At 51.4% G+C, this 17,054-nt stretch overlaps 1 protein-coding gene and 1 long non-coding RNA gene across 2 annotated transcripts in view; one reads left to right on the forward strand and one right to left on the reverse strand.

The window, feature by feature from the left end:
• Positions 1-6,139, reverse strand: part of LOC130682615 (uncharacterized) — a 29,252-nt gene extending 23,113 nt beyond the window's left edge. Inside the window, exons 1-2 of the long non-coding RNA XR_008995893.1 lie at positions 5,743-6,139; positions 1,985-2,257 (exon numbers count right to left, since the gene is read on the reverse strand). This is a non-coding gene — a long non-coding RNA (uncharacterized LOC130682615). The remainder of the gene's footprint in view (positions 1-1,984; positions 2,258-5,742) is intronic.
• The window catches only part of CAPN13 (calpain 13), a 55,192-nt gene that overhangs the window by 22,987 nt on the left and 15,151 nt on the right, over positions 1-17,054 (forward strand). Inside the window, exons 5-11 of the mRNA XM_036903616.2 lie at positions 31-164; positions 5,376-5,550; positions 6,438-6,512; positions 9,984-10,069; positions 13,844-13,918; positions 14,973-15,106; positions 16,814-16,953. Coding sequence (XP_036759511.2) covers positions 31-164; positions 5,376-5,550; positions 6,438-6,512; positions 9,984-10,069; positions 13,844-13,918; positions 14,973-15,106; positions 16,814-16,953 — 819 coding nt within the window. The remainder of the gene's footprint in view (positions 1-30; positions 165-5,375; positions 5,551-6,437; positions 6,513-9,983; positions 10,070-13,843; positions 13,919-14,972; positions 15,107-16,813; positions 16,954-17,054) is intronic.

The raw sequence follows: 17,054 nt of genomic DNA on the forward strand, positions 1-17,054 counted from the left end.
CACTGAGGCATATCTTCATCTCTCTTCCAGTTCTGGCGGTGTGGCCAGTGGGTGGAAGTGGTAGTTGATGATCGCCTCCCTGTCCTGAACAAGGAGTACCTGTTTGTGTATCCTCGCAGCAACCAAGAGTTCTGGCCCTGCTTGCTGGAGAAAGCCTACGCCAAGTGAGGATGGGCCCAGTGCTCAGCCCAGGGCCTCAGTGCTGGCCCTGCCTGCCCAGTTGTTTGCCCTGACAGCTGCTCCCCATTAGCTGGCCCCAGGACTTTCTGCAGCTCTGCCAGATGCAGGCAGTGCCCCTGGGAGCACCAGAGCTTTGGCCACCCAGCTGGGTGTCCTCCATAAACGGCCACTGTGTAGAAGCTGTGGGGGGCATTGGGAGGAACCCACCAGCACATAGTGAGGGGTGGTTGGGGCCGGGCTGGACAGGGATGTACTAACAATGATATTATTGCAAGGGCTGGACTAAGGGCCCAAATAAAATATAATATCATGGTTAAAGTCTGATGAGAGGAAACAATCTTGACTTTCTGATTCACAGGAAGTCAGCCTGAAATTGTATAGAGTCAGTGGCATGAAGTGAGGCCTTGAAGGATGGGTAGAATTTCAGCAAGGAGAGAGAAGATATGTTGGGGAGGCATCCCCAAAATTGGGAATGATTCATGCTAAGACCTAGTGGCAGGGCCGTTCAAAGTGAGGTCAGGGCAGCTGGGGACCTGGGGTGGCTGCTGGGATTGCATTTATATGTGGGGCAGGGCAGGAGCTGCTCGTGGTGATATGACCCAAACACCTTGAATCAGGGACTACCTTCTGATGTTAGCAAACCCAAAGTCTTATAAACACCCTAATTCACATGTTTCATTTGGACTCTTTGGGTTGCTTTTCTTCAGCAGATGTTTATTGGGCATTTGGTCATAGGCCAGCAACTGTGCTTGGCATGGGGGAGAGAGTCTCAGACTGGCTTAAGTAGGTGTGTGCAAGTACATTTATGTGTAAGATAGAGACCCACACAGATGAGGGACATACCAGGGCTAGAGGTCAATTCTAGGAGATTAAAGGACCTCACCTTTCAGGAGAAATGAGTAGTAGAGTGTATCACCAAGTCAGGTTCCCCAAGATTGTCTTAACCAACCCCTCATTTTACAGCTTGGATAACCAAGACTCCAAATAGTGATGTAATGGCAGGTGTAAGTAGCTAGCCTGAATTTGCTGAGGTCTTTAGCTATTGACTAGGGGACATCATTTAGCAAGACTGAAGATCATGCTGAGCCCATCCTAGCCCCTGAGGAAGCGTAACAAACCTGCAGACTCCCCCAGTCCCTGTCTTCTTGGAGGCCACAATCTGAACAGCCATCCATCTCAATAAGTCTTTTTTTTTTTTCTTTTTTTGCGTTCTTTCTTTTGAGCCAAGTTGTGAAAAACTAAAGCCATTGCTCATTTCCAGTGTCATATAGAGCTGTTCATTAGCACTGAGAACGAAGCCCAGATAACAGCCAAGGTTGTTGAACCAATCCATATGCTTGGGGAGGTTAATTCACTTCTAAGCTACTTACACAAACACTGCCACTATCTTTCCAGTATAGATTCAGCCCTCACAACTCCAGGGCCTCATTTGTTCCTTATGTAAAAGGAGGAGGATGGCCATTCACTTGAAGAATTAGAAAGTTTGCAGAATAAAATGATGACTTTGACCCCATTTTTATTAAGAGTCAACCTAAAGCGATCATTCAGCTTGAAAAGAAAATGGGAAACTAGACCTAGAAGCCACATACCACCACTGAAAGAAATCTAGCAGAGCATAAAATGTTTCAAACTAGTAAGCTATTTAAGAGCTTTTCCCTCCAACTAAAGAAGAAAGTTACAGAACTCAGGAGTGAATCAACTAGAATTATAGCATATCAGAGCTGGAAGGACCTCTGTCAATGTAGAATCCGACCTCCCCCTTTGAAAGATGAAGAAAAATTGAGGCTCAGAAAAAATGACTTACCCAAGGTCACATGGTGTTGGAGGCCAAGCCAGTGCGAGAACCATTCTCCGTAGTCACGTGCTGCTCTGTCACACCTTGAGGCCATCAGCCCTTCCAGGGAAGGACTTATCTTTTTGCTTCTTTGGAACTCAGTGCCTGGCACACAGAGCCCATGGCACACCTGGAGAAGCCATCTGTCCAGATGGAGATGACCCTCTTTTCCTCCAAGGGTGTAGACAAGGCCAGGTGAACATGTGGATCCCAAACATTGAAATATCCTTGTAGCTGGAGAGACTGGAAATGAATTGGTCAAGTCAGTCAGGTTTGAAAGAAAAAAATCCACACAGATTTTTTTTCCTCTAGAGGTCATAAAATAGGAGATTGGGTGACAAGATCTGGTTGGCTGCACATCATCTTTTATGGAATCTCTGCAGTTAAGAATTGCAGCATTTCAACATCCTTTTTGGCTCTGATTTAGGCATCCGATTTCTTCCCTCTCTCATATCATTGCTGGGCAGATAGACATTTCCCCTAAATGAGGCTGAAGCAGAGGGATGCAAACAAGGCTCTCTCAGAATTCCTGGGTTCTGGTGACATGGCATAGTCACAGGTGTGACAAACACCGTGTTCTCTATCTTTCCATTCCTTTCTATTTCCTGTCAGCAAAGGGGGCTAAGAATAGTTGCTAAGTTCCTGAAGCGTCAGCAGCATTTGTGAGCTCATGTTTGTGAAGCAGAGAGATAGCTCCTTGTCAAAACACCCAGCTGCTGTTGGGCCAGGCTTTGTAGGCATTGTGGAGAGGCCCCCGAGAGAGGGGACTGCTGGCGAGGGCCATTCCCCGTGCACTGGGTGTCTCTGTAGTGACCTCACTTGTCTGGCATGGGCGCAGGACACCAGACAAGGCCCTTAGGCAGTGGGCCTGAAGTGTCAGGATAGGGCTCACCAGCTGCTTTTCTGGAGTGGCTCTGGTGCAGCCCGATCTGAAGCCAGGGAGGACCTCTGAGTGGACCACCAGGAAGGGGCAGCTGCAGTGCAGGAGGTCACACTGATGAACCGGGCGGTGGGTTCCACAACTCTGGTCTTTGAGAATTTCTACTGCCCTCAGCAAAACCCTCTTTATCTAGGACCCAGAGCCAGAATACATGCGGGAAATCAAGAGAATCAGGCATTCAGACCCAACTGGGCATGAATGGTATCAAAGGGAGGCTTTGCAGTTAACTAAGCAAACACCCCAGTGATAAGAGTGTAGTACCAGGTGTAACCCTGGGTCAGAAAGGGGGAGAGACAGGAAGATAAGATTCAGAACCAGTTTTATAAACAAGTCGAGATCAGTCAGTCTCATGGCATGTGGATCCCATGGCATGTGGATTCTGTAGAATAGCCCTTTTTGTTCTGTGTATGCTTAGCTTTCTTTAATAAAAGATTTTCTAAGCCATCCATGGGGTTTGTGACTGGGACAGTGTCCTGCTTAGAGTGAGTGTCTGGTAACATCTTTTCTGAAGTGAATTTCTGTGGATTCTGGGTGATCCCTAGGAGGAGAGAATGGCAGAGGTGGCGGTACAGTGAGAAAGGGGTGCCTGCGGAGCCCCAACAGCCGATCCAGTCAGCCCCACTGGTACCAGGTGGAAGGCAGAGGACAGGATGGAGACGGGTCTGTCCAAGGTCACCAATCCCATTAGACCAGCGGGCATAGATCCGGGCCCCTGCCCCAGCACGGTGGGGTATCCCTGGAAAGAAAGCCACAGTGCACTGCCACCAGCCCATGAGGGACAGGTGTTCAGGTCCCTGGGGAGAAGCCTGAGTGACAGGGACAGTGGTGAGGAAGACACCCACTGGGCAGCTTTGACACCCCGAGGCAGGGTTTCCTGCCCAGCGTGGCCTCAGCTCCATGTCCTTTGTGGGTTTGCCTGCCTAGAGTGAGTATCCTCTGGAACCTTCCCATTTTACCCCACTCACAAGAACTTGAGTTCTCACCACAAATCTGACCTTATGTGGCCCCTGCTTCGTGGTTCTCCTGGTCACTGATCAATCTACCTTCTTTCCAGGGAGTGCCAGTCAGCCCATCACAGACCCCACTCCTCCATGCTCTTCCGGCTCCAGGGGCCTCCCCAATTTAATTCTTCCTCCCTGGAATGCCCATCCCACTGTCCTTACCTGCATAAAATTCAACTCAGAAATGTGCTCCCCCGCCTCCCACCCTGGAAGTCTTCCCTGGGCCCCCAGGCACTTCCTGTCTGTGCCAAGGTGATCCATGCATCTCAGCAAACACACACCCGAGGAAGGCAAAAGAAACGTGAGGGGTCATTGGAAGGAGAGTGGGTCCTACTGTTGTGAAGCAAGAGGCAAGCTTGGAGCTGGATTTGCTGTGCCTGCTAATGACAGCAGCATGCCCTCCCTCTGCCAGCCGGACACTTCTGTTAGTGCTGTACTGGATTAGCTGGCAGTACCCTCCCCTTGGCCCATGGAGGCAGCTACTGTTCCGTGCCCATTCCCCAGGTGGGCAAAGGGAGACTCAGGAAAGTTCAGCCTCCCGCCCGAGGTGGAGAGCTCGTGAGAGGGGCAGCCACAGTGAGACCTATGCACTTTGGCTCTTGAATCTGGAGTCCATCTGCCTCCCTAGCAAGTGACAGGGTCTCCTGAGGTTTGGGGCAGAATTGGGAGGAAGGCAAGATAAGGGCAGTAAGGCCAGGCACTGCTCAGGCTGTGGGTCCAGGAGCAGAAACCCCATGTTGAGGGCGGGAAGGGGTGCTCTGGGGAACAGGTAGGGTTTTAGGTGGTTTGCTTTGAGGGATATATAAGACTTGTTACCCTCAGTAAAGTCAACTTATTTCCCTGATGATTCTGGGAGAGTGGGTTAGTTCTGAGAACGGGAAAGGGGATTCTGGATGAAGCTTTGCACAAAGTGAGGACGAGAGGCTGCTTGTAGCCACCTCAGGCATCAGAATCATTGACTGAGCCCTTTGCAAGTAGGACCCTGGTCTCACCCATCTTTGAATGCTCAGTGGCTAGCATGGTACCCTGTACACAGTACTTACCATTACTGTTAATTGAACAGGAAACAGTAGATATTCATTATCATAATATCCAATGTTATGGTCTTGCCATGTGCCAGGCACTATGTTAAGCCCAGTCCCATGAGGTTAAGTAATTTGTCAGAGGCCAAGCAGCTAAATATGTGGAGAGGTTGGGATTCAGCCGTGGCCTGTGGCTGCAGCACCTGTGTTGCTAGCCTCTACACAATACTGCCAGTCGTGGGGCTGCCCCGGGGAGGAAGGTGGGGAGGGTGGCCCATTGCTGGAGCCGCCAGCTGGGCGAATGGAAGCTGGTAAGTCTGGGGGTGGGTCAGGTCGTCCTGCACTGCAGTGACTCCTCAAAGGCCGCCCAGCAGTTGGTCTGACTCCCCCCCACCCAGGTTCCACGGGTCCTTTCTCAACCTGCACTACGGCTACCTCCCTGACGCCCTGGTGGACCTCACGGGAGGGGTGGTCACCAGCGTTGACCTGCACTCCTCCTCTTCTGACCTGGTGATGGTGGTGAAGACAGCGGCCAAGGCAGGCTCCCTGATGACCTGCGCCACCCCGCCGGGGGTGAGTACGCAGGAAGCGTGTGCCTTGGTTCAAGCCTTTCCTCACGCGGGAGTGTCCACCCCTGGCCCATTCGTCTTGTAAGGGGAGTGGCCGAGCAGCCGTCAGGGAGCACTGCTGTGCTTTAGTGAGGCCACCCCAGTTAACCCTCACAGCAGCCCTCCCTCCAAGATAGAGGGTGCAGAGTTCACTTACAGAGCAGGAAATAGGCTGCCAGCGGGACACTTCTGTTAGATAGAGGGCGCCAGCTGTCATCACGCAGCCAATATGTGGCTGAGCAGGGGTTCACATGCTGCTGCCACACTGCAAAGCCTTGGCCTGGTGCTTGCCATGAGCAGGAGCAGTGGGGTCCAGGGTGACTGGGGGACCCATTGCCTCTCAGTAACTCAAAAGGCAGCATCCCAAGGTCAGTATGTCCCATTTTGAAAAGCCTGGACAACCTTCCAGAGGATTTGGGTCTGTTCTGAGACAGCAGGGAGCTGCCTCCCCTCTTTAAACATGTGCACACTGAGTCACACATCCCTAATCTGAAATGCCATCCGAAAACTAAGATGCACTGAAGACCCCAGTTACAGCACAGGGTGCTGTGTATTCCCAGCTCCCACCCAATGCCCAGCACACACGTGCTGTGCTGTGTCTCACTGATGAGGAGCGATTGGAGAGGCAGGCGGGCCACGTCCTCAGGATTTGCTGGGGTTCCATCTGTAACTGGGTGGTCTCTTGAGGCATGAAATCGCAGCAGCCTTCAAACCCTGCCTCTCTAGAAAAGAGCGCCAAGAACATGCCCTTCCAGGGTGAGCCAGTGGGATGTTTCCTTCCAGCCATGGCACAGCTGGATGTCTTTTTCTTTAAAGAATACTGACAGCTCAGTGTGATTCTCTCCCTTGAAGCTGACAGAAGAGGCCACGGTCCTGGAGAACGGCCTGGTGAATAAGCACGCCTACACGGTGACCCATGCGGAGCAGGTAAGGCTCCCGTGGACTGCGTCTTCTCTCTCTCTCTGTATCAATCTGTCACTCCTGTCCATTGACCTAAGGCCAGTTGCCCCATTGTTTCAGGTTTTGGTGAACGTTCCAGCCCACAAAACAGAGGTAATATCTCCTGTCTCCTGCCTATCTCCCTCAGGAAATCAGTAACAAAATGTTTCTTCTGCACAGCACGTGGGAGACAGTAGGCGTAGGCACCTAGTAAATGCTGGTTGGATCAATGGATGAGGGCGCTTGCATGAGTGAATGAATGCCTCTGTCCTTGGCCATGAAGGTGACATCACTGATGCTCCATCATAGGACACTTCTGAAGAGCTCAAAATATATTTCTGCCAAGCAAGGAAGAGAAAGCCCTGACATACCCAGGCCAGAAGAGATCCCAGTCACAGGGCCTTCTGACTCTTCCCCTGAATTCTCCCAAGTCCTCTGAGTTCTCAGTGGGGATGGCCAGTACCATCATCACACCGGCCATGTACGAATGGCCTTATGAAGGACTGCTCCCCTTAGTACCTACATCCCAGAGGTGGACGGGTCTAAGCCAGGGAGAGCAAATGGCTTTTTTGTGTACCAGCCTTGATCAATCGGTGATGCTGCCTGGATTACTGTGTTGACAAGACTTTAGCACTGCCTCCAGCTTTGGGGAAAGAGAGCTGTGATTAGTGGATGATGTCTGGGCTGGGCATGGAATAGAGGAGCCGTGGTATCTATGTGACGTATCTGCCGTTCCTGGGCACGGCACTTTTATGCATTGAGACAGCTTTTGTTTCTCCCCTGAACACAGGGAGAAGGGACTTGTGAATCCCATGGAACTCTGGGGATGGGGATGGTAGTGACTGCCGAGCTACAGAGCAACCATGTGAACACCTAGGGCCAGAGCCATGGATGTGAACTTGGGAGTAGGACTTTGGGCACATGCGGATTCTGCTCACAGCCCAAACATTTGCTCCCTGACAGCACACACTTTGAGTTGGCCTTTTAGTACACTGAGCAGTCTGAAAAGGAGACCTCCTCTGCTACAGCCAGTGACCCATCCCTGCCGCTCTGTGGCTGCCAGCACTTCTCAACATGTGCTCTAAGATGTGCCAGCTTGGTGAGATGCTCTGTGGAAGCAGTTCTCCAAGTACATTTGGAAAATGCTGTTCACCATTTCCCCTTCTTGGAGATTCACAATGGACATTAGCATTTTAAAGGCTCTGAGAAGGCCTGTATTAATGATACAAGTACAACTTGGTCTTAATTTACCATTAGCCATGAAACCATTTTTCCTAGGAATAGCTATTACCCTGTGGAACTGCTATTAAAGAGAACACATTTGAGGAAAACCTATTCTAGGACAGAAAACCTAAATCACTGCTGCCCAGTGGTACCCTTTCTGAGAGAGCCAACCAGGCCAGGGGTACAGTCAGCTGCCAGGAGAGTGAAGCAAGTGAGCCAGCTCATTCTCAGATGTAGCTGTGACCTTGGTCTCAAATGTGACCCTGAGCCACCTGGCCAAGGCCCTGTGGTCACCAATAAGGACTGTCCAGAAAGAGTGATACAGCCAGACAAGGGCCCAAGATCTTGGCTTGGTTAAAGGCTCCTCCTCCAGAAAAAGGAGGTTATAACTCTGACCACAAGTGCTAAGATTAAACTGGCTCATAAATGCAGTTTGCTTTTTAATCTGCTCATCCTCCCTCGGGGGGGACACAGACAGGAAGATAAATGAAATTGGCATTTTTTATTATGCACCTAGCTCAGTCGTGATTCCCCTGGGCAAGGGGGTGAGTGTTTATCTGCATGCCTCATTTAGCCCTGCTTGCAGCCCCTCCTAGTCACTGGCCACTCTTCTCCCCCGAGCCCTGACTGGCTGTTAGGCACTGAGGCTGGCTCACCAAGCTCCTCGGGCCACCAGGCGACCACTTCTCACATCCCTGCTCCATGGGCTCTGCCAGGTGCTGGGGTTTAATAATAAGACAATGTGTGCAAGGCCGAGAGTGCCTGGGGTGGGGCAGAGAGGGGCCGGAAACCCGGGTTTGTGCCAAGAGCCACCCCCCATCCCATGTGACATGAGAAGCCAGAGTACCTTCCATGGCAGAGCCAGCCGGATAGAAGGCGACAGAGAAGAACCCAGTCCAAGCCACGGTCTTTGCTTCTGGTCTGACTGTGCTGCTCCTCACGGCACTGCCCTACCGGTGATCACATGGGCCTTGGCCAGACGGCCCAGGGGTCATATCAAGGTTGGGGTTGCGGCACATCTGAGAATGGGCTGGGCCCTGGAGCAGCTGCATCCTGTTCCCATTCCACAGTCCAAAATGAAGTCCTGGACTGTAGAGACTGACAGTGGCTGGGGTCAGAATTCTTCCTCTGCCACTTACTCTGTAGCCTTGGGAAAGTTGCCTAATCTCTCTGACACTCAGTTTCCTCATCTGCAAAACAGGGGTTGTATGAACATCTGCCCTGGAGGATTGAAAGATGTAATGCATGTCGAGCACTCAGCCAGCTCCTGGCTCTGTGCCCCGCCTCCAACATGGGTTCCTTTTCCATATATATGGTGACATTCCTCGGGGGCTTTCTCAACCTCCTCTGACCTGGAATCACCGAGTTTGCCCCTCCCCTCCCCCCTCCAGGCGTCTGTCTCCTCAGACAATATTGGCACAGAGCAATAGCACAGCTACAACCCAGTCATCTGCTAATTCCTCCCACAGGGCTGAGGGCCCTTGGACCCCAGAATGTATGCTCACAGATTGTGGCTGTTTCTGTTCATTGTAACTTTTCAACAGCCCTGTCCTCTGGCCTCAGCGGTCTGAAGGAATAAACGTGCTCCATATCTGGAGTGAGTGATGATAAGGTCCCCAGAGGAGGAAGGAATGGTCAGACCATGAGGTGCTTGTCACCCATGGAGGCAGGGTGATGGGACGTGGTGCAGCGCCAGGGTGCCGGCTGAGGAGGGCTAGCTTCAGCTAGTTCCTAGGCCATCCTGGTCTTGTGAAATCAGCCACCTCTACTGTCCTTGCTCAGCACTGCAGAGACCCCAGCACATCTCCCAACAGGCTGCTGGGAAGCAGCTATGTCCGTGGAATAGAGATGCGGGCTGCAACGGGGCTTGGAGGAGGCTGGGTCCTATACAGATCTCCCCTCTGCAGCCCGCAGCAACATCTCATGCTGTTTATCTGCTATTAAATCTCAGCTTGGCTGAGTTCTAGGATGCCACCACAGAATGATTAAGTTGCACCTACCCTTCGAGGTGCTGAGCAGAAAGAGGGGCCATTTTCTCCTCTATCTCATTCCAACTCCACACAGGCAGCCCAGAGACATTGATTTTTTTCCGTTCAATTTTTTTTCTGGCTGCAGCCAAATGAGGTCAGAAGTTAAATTAGTCCTTGGAGGTAAAAAGAGCTGCATTCACAGCCCCTCTTCTGCTGACTTTGGCTGGGGAACACTGACAGTTTCCTTTTCTGTTCGTCTTCACAGATTCAGTACAGGAGGCGCTGGGAAGATCTCATTCGCCTGTGGAACCCCTGGGGCAAAACTGAATGGAGAGGTCGCTGGAGAGATGGGTAAGGCTGCTGACAGCCTCTCTCTATCCTTCCCAGAGACCCCGTGTGCAGAGCATCTGCCCCAGAAAGGCGGCATCTCTCTCACCGGCCATGCGTCTCGCTGCAGGCCTGTGCCTTTCACACCTAGGTAAGGTTGTCAGTCCGTCTCAACACTCCCACGATGCCATTTGCCGAGCATCTGTTAGATACCTGCTGTGTTCTAAGTACATGGTGTTAGGTGGGTGCTGGGGGATATATACAGATGACAAGACCCAGTGTCTGTCTTCCTGAAGATCACATTCTAAAGCTGTGAACCCACATACCCAGCATTAATTTTAAAAAGGCAGCAGTAGGGGGGCTAAGGCAGAAGCCAAGTTCCACTTGGCAGAGAGAGATGGAGAAAGGAGCCCTGGACCATAAAGGGGTCTCATGGGATTCTGATCCTGACAATGCCATGTCATCAGGATGGAGAAGACTTCATTCTGTGGGAAGCTGGGGCACCTCAGCAGAGGTCTGGCTGATCATTTCACTGAGTCCACCTGGGCAGTCCATCCTGCCCCAGTGCTCTGGACTCCCACAGGACCTGGTGCCTAGATTAGCATCTTGTCCTGGTAGGAGTGAATGGGACTAAGTGGGGTTTGCTGTCCCTGTTGGTCATGTCCCAGCAAGCCGGTCTCCGGCCTGGCTGACCAGTGGGGACCCGGCTATGTGGTCAGTGGTTGGGGGCGCTGGGCTGCATTTCCCAGCTGCCAGGAGGACTGATCCCTGGTCCCCAGCCCCTTGCTGACTGAGGAGATGGCAGTCCTGAGAGGGGTAGGGGGCCAGCGGCAGGTTACTTGCTCCTCTGGCAGCCAGCGAGGCCCAGACGTGTCACATCATCCGAGGGCCTGTGCAGATCCATGAAAAGTGTTGAGACACGGTGACCGGCCACAGTGGCGTCCCTGTCGGGGGAGGTGGGAAGGAGAACATGAGCTGAGAGGAGACGCAAAGTGTTCAGCCAAGAGTGAAAATCAATACAGTGAGAAGTGAGTTCTGGAAGGCAAATACAGAGTAAGACAGTGACCCTGCCCAGCCTCCAGGCCACCCAGAACCTGGCCTGCTGCCCAGGCTAGGCTGTGGCAGGGACGGTGGGCCCCAGCAGCTGCTGTGCGCCTGCATTCGTGGGCACTCAGCAAATGTGAGATGAAGGTACACTGGGCCAGAGGGGTGGGACAGCGAGGGGGAGACGGAGGCAGGAAACAAGTGCCTCGAGTCCCTAGAATAAAGCTGGTGTGACCTCAAATGCCCCCTGGAGAACAGGGCAGCTGAATCCCCTCTGCAGAAGGGAATGAATTCCCAAAACCATGAACCGCTGGACAGTGTTTTCACTCACTGTCCCTTTCCCCCTTTTATCTTGCCTCTATTCTCTCTTCTCCCCCAGGGGTATCCTCTGTCCTTTGCAATGGAAAGTTTAACTACTTCTGGCCTCTTCTAGTTCTCCTTCTCGGTCATTACCTCAGGCTGGCCCAGTGGTTAGTCCCAGAGTCCCTGGTTGGTTGGTGGGGGTGGGAGGGGAGGCAGGCCAATTGTCAGTGACACATTCCCTTGGGAAGGAGGGAAGACAGTAAATTCACATGCGTCATTGTTTTGCCCACATCTCCCACGCTGAGTATCAAATAACTGGTGAAGGTAACAGGAAGAGTGGAAATCAGCGAAGCAATGCTTGCTATGGGCGGGCATGTACAGGGAAAGCTTCATGGACGGAGCTAAACTTGAGTTCAACCAAAAAAATTAAGTATGCCTCACTTTGGAAGAGATCACTTAGGTAAGAGGGGAGGTGTAGCCACTGTGCGGAGTCAGGAACATTTATAGTGTGTTCATGGCCCACAAACTGGCCTGAGGCGGAGGAAGCCAGGAAGTGCTCACAGCTCAGGCCAAAGAGCCCAAGACCAGCTTAGAATGTGGACTTGTACCCCACAGGTGTGGTACTTATAGAGGCCTTTGAACAGGGGGAGGTGTGTGCAGAGCAGGGACTCAGGAGCCAGACCTGGCAGCCCCGACCCTGAAGGATCATGTCCCTTGGCTGAGGGCTTGGCTCACCATTTCCTACCAGGAATCAGGCTGGAAGGAAGTGACGGGGACACAAAATCACTGGCTCCATTGCAGGTGGTCAATTTCCTCCTACTTTTCAAGGAGCGGAGATGGATAGAGAGAGCAGAATTGTCTAATCTCAGCCATAATTGAAATTTCAGTCGCACACACTTAAAGGCAAACTTGCATGAATCGATAGCATATTGATTTACACTACATTTATTTTCCCTTACACACTGCAGAAAATGTAATTATCACTTAATTATACAATTGCCATTTTACAATAACACATCTGACTGGCTCAGCCTGCAGCCAGAATCTTGAGTGGTGGTCCCCGCCTCGTTCTTCCAGCACAGAGGTGACCCAAGCCCTCATGTAAGCCACTCCCAGAGAAAGAGCCTATGACACTTTTGCGTCTCCAGAGCCCATTGCCTGTGAGCGAGCCTCCACTTTGCAGAACAGGCTGAAGGAAACAGCAGCTGCTCCCTTCTGCCTGTGAGGTCTCCTTCACCGTGCATCTTAGTAGCTTCTGGAACACATTCTAATGAAGTGGGCAGCTTTAATTATTAATTAACTAAGCAGGCAAAAAAATGATTGTATGTCTACGAATGCCAAGGCATTGTGTTAAACCCCTGTGTTGGTCTAATAGTGAACAAGGCCCATTGATCTCATGGAACTTGGGGCCTCGGGAGGAACAGCAAGAAATAAACAAGCACTAGTAGCACAGGTTACAAAGTGCTGCTGTAGGAGTGGTGCAGGGTGCCATGGGATTCAAAGGAGGGACACCACGCTAGGTGGGGTGGGGATGCCACGGGGACGAGCAAGGTTTCCCAGCAGAAGGGCCTTTCAGGAGGAAAGACAAGTATAAGATATCAGGCTACAGGACTGACAGGAGAAGAGTATTCCAGACAGAGGGGGCATCCCGGTGAAGCCCAGGGGGCAGGGGGAGGACAGGTTATATTCTTACAGAAATGAAGACATTCATCATTGCTGGCATGTGCAATTCAGGCAGTGGGTGGGATGGGGAAAGGGAGAGCTGTTCGAAAATGCTGGAGAGGCAGGCAGAGGCCGAGGCTCAGCCTCAGCAGTTTGAACTTCATCCTGAGAGTGAAAGGGAACCACTGATGTGCTTTCTGCAGGAAAAGGTCCTAATCAGACTTCGGTCAGAGAAAGATCATTTTGATGGCAGTGTGGAGAAAGGATAGGAAAGTGGGCAGCCCTGAGGCTGGGGAGACCAGTGAGAAGCCCAGGAGGGAGATGAGGGTCCCCAAACCAGGAAAAGAGGGGTAGGGATGGAAGTAAGTAGAGGGCTTTCAGAGGGGTTTAGGAGGTAAAATCAATAAATCTTTGATAGTTGATGATTGCTTGGGTGTGTGGGTGCAAGAGAGAGAATGGCCCCTCGTATTCTTGCTTGGGCAATGGAGGAAGCAGAGGGTAAGGAGAGTTTGCAAATAGGCTGGTTTTTAGGTCACTGTGGGACTTTGGTGGAGACATGATGGGCTGTAGCACGTATCCACCTAAAGCTCAGGAAAGGGCATCAGGCTGGGGGCAGTCTGGGAGCCAACAGCATACAGAGAATGATTGAATCCTGTCATCGGGGAGAATGACACTCTGCCCTTGCACCCCAGGAGCGAATGGACACCTGGGCACAGAGCCCCTGCCAGGCCACTGGGGTTGCGATGAGGCTTTGGGAGCACTCACGTGACAGTCTGTCTCCTTGCTCAGGTCTCTGGAGTGGCAGGAAACCCACAGCCAGCGGAAAGGCCAGCTGCATGAGAATAAGGATGATGGCGAGTTTTGGTATTTACTCTTCTTTTAAAATCACATTTACAGTCACTAACTATTGCCCAAACCCTCGATCCTACCCTTCCCCTAAATTTTGGTGAGAACAGAGATTAACTTCGCAGAGACCTATGTAGACATGGGCTATTTTCATTACCAGGACACAAGTTTCGGATGGGAAATTATCATCTGCGTGCTCCCTCCTTGTGTGAAACATATTTCTGCTCTGAAATATTGGAACTTCCAGAAATATAGGTGTTGGTGGTCATAGGAAATATTGACACCAAAACTTTGAAATCAGTAGTTTCCTGGAAACCAGAAGGCATGGCTACCATGCCCATATCCTCCATGCCATCTTGTGGGACCCTGAAGCTCCATAGCCTCCCCTGGCATGAGTTCCAAAAGAGCAACTTAGTGTAAATCTCCCAACCCTGACTCTAGGGTTCTGGGTGAGCGATTGGGGTCACCACCCGCCAGCTACAGTGGACTGGATGTTTTAGAAACACATTCTCAGCCGTATGCTCCCATCTGAAAACATAAGATGGACATTTCTCTGAGGAGCTGTCTGGTTTACTTAGTAACATATTTAAATGAAATTTAGCATGTGTGAAAAGAGGCTAGATCTAAATAATTAAGATTCAGAGAGACAAATGTAAATTAGAAAGGAAAAATATTTCCAGTATCTCCACTTTAATCACAGTACAAGGTGGGATTTTAGGTGTTGAATCCATTCCATTCTGATAAAGACCTCAGCAATGAATTTGGCAGAGAGCCCCAGGGGAAGGCGGCCTTCCCAGCAGTGAAGGACCCACAGCAGATAGAAACGGTAGCCAGCCTGCAAGCTGTGCGAGGGGCATTCAGAACCCAGAATCTGACTCTGTCCTTGTCTTCCCAACCACTGGAGGAAGCAGAGGTGCACTTGACAGTGAATGAGCCAGAATGAGGCAGTCTTTGGGTAGGACGGCAGTAAGTCACTGGATGCTGCAGCTGACAGGCAGAAGTACCGGGAAGGGATGGGAACCCTCCCCTGGGGGCCAGTGCACACTAGGTGACATGTGTCTGTTTATAACAGGATGTCATGTCGAGATTTCCAAGAGAATTTCTCCTCCCTGTTTATATGTAACCAATTTCCAGTCAGCATGGACCGTGGAAGCATGCCCCCTGAAAGATGGTCCCAAATGATGTTTAAGGACCATGCCATTCCAGGTAAGTTATGACCTTGGTAATTATCCTGTCCCAGGGAAGCCCAGCCCTGTCTTGGCTCCTGGACTATGGAAGCTGAAAAGAGAAGCATCTGTCTGCCCAAAGGGACAGCTGTGCTTCTCCAAGGGAAATGCTTGCTGGTGGAGGCGGGCAGGGGAATCTCAGCTGTGCCTCCCCTGCCCATTCGTGCTCTCCATTGTCCACCCACCTCCCAGGAGTAGACCAGGCTCATTGCTCTTCAGTAGTTATCCGGGACAGTAGGGGAGTTTGGAAAGAAAACGGGACAAAAGTCAAGGCCTGGGTTAAGCCAATTGTCTTTGCCACATACTGGCTCTGTGAGTCTGGGAACACAGCTGGTCTCTCTGTCCTCCACCTCCCCCACTGTGCAGAAGAGGCAGCAATCCCTGCCTGCCCCCTTAAAGGCACAAAGTGCCACACAGCCGAGGGAGCACATTCCTGCTGCATGTTGGCTGGTGTCCTCTGCAGCGGCAGATCCCTCAGAGCCTGTCTTTGGGGTCCTCTGAGGTGAACCTTGCTGAGGGTGACCTTGGCAGAGTCACATATTCTCATGCACCTCCCACACCCATTTGTGACATGGATGAGTGAAATAGCTCCCTGAACATGAACCTGAGTATGCTTCCGTGTCCTTGATGGGAGGGGCTCTGCAAACAACATATCTGCATATATGAGTGTGTACGTGTGTGTGTGTGTGTGTGTGTGTGTATGCACCCAGCCATGTGCATCCCCTCTCCTTGGCAGCTACCTGTTACAAATAGTTAGCTTGAATGACCCCAAACCCCAGGGTATCCCTCTTTTCAACCTCCAGACTCTTTGCTGGGCTGGTCAGGGAACCTTGTCCCCAGGACCAGCGGAAACCCACGACCACAGGCAGACTCTACGAAAATGCTGAGTCACTCTTGGGCCGCAGATCTCCTGATTCACCTTCCTGAGCCGCACCAGGGGCAAAGCCCTCTTCGCTGATGTAGTACATGTCAGTGAACTACCCGAAATTACCCACTGGGGCCATTCTAATTCCTTAGGAGGGAGAGAGGGAAGGGCGCCAGCGCCTGCCATGTGCTGCTCAGTGCACTTCAGTGAATCGTCTTGTTCAATCCTCACAGAAAGCCTATGACCCCAATGGTCCTCTGCGTCTCCCCATTTCCCTTTGGGAGCTTCCCAACTTGGACCCAAACCTCTGACGAGTATTAATCCATCTCTATCTTATCTTCATTCTTTCATGCAGATGAATCTAATGGTTCTCACATTAGTTCTCTCCTGCTCTGGCTTTGATGAGCACATGTGGGTAGCAGAGGACAATGAATTGGCCTCTCTGCCTATTTCCTCTGGCTCCATTGGTACTTGCGGGATTGACATCATTTCAAGGCACTGAAGGTTATCACCAACACATAAGCTCATGCATACCTCAGGACTCTGGAATTCCACTTATTATAAAAATAACCCTCAACTTTAGAGTTTAAGAAACATTTTCCCCCAGTGGTTTTTAACGGAGGAGACTGCATTTTGAGGCTCCCAAAATGGAAACCCTTGTGCCATAATCAGCAACCATGGGGACTGGGACCCAGGCCTCAGGTGCACAAAACCAAAGTTTCTAACACAACTCCCCAGAGCGCCCGTGGTCTAAGCCTGGCCCCATCCAGGAGTCCTAGGGGCTGAGCTGAGCTCCAGTAACAGCTCTTTCTCATGCCGAAGGACATCAGAGGGACATGCAGTACTTCTTCTGTGCGTCAGAGAACATGGAAAGCAACAATGTCATCGTGTCCTTCAACATCATGCCACGAAATGTGAGGACAAAAAACAAGGAATTTCCACTCACCTTCAATGTGTTCAAGGTAAGGCTGCTGGCTTCAGGGCTTACCCTCTGGGACATTTGTATGTGTGTTGGGTGGAGAGAGCAGCCAACCAGGTTGGGAAACTTCACTGAACTACAGCC

This window comes from Manis pentadactyla, chromosome 2 (genome assembly GCF_030020395.1).
Source record: "Manis pentadactyla isolate mManPen7 chromosome 2, mManPen7.hap1, whole genome shotgun sequence".
NCBI lineage: Eukaryota > Metazoa > Chordata > Mammalia > Pholidota > Manidae > Manis > Manis pentadactyla.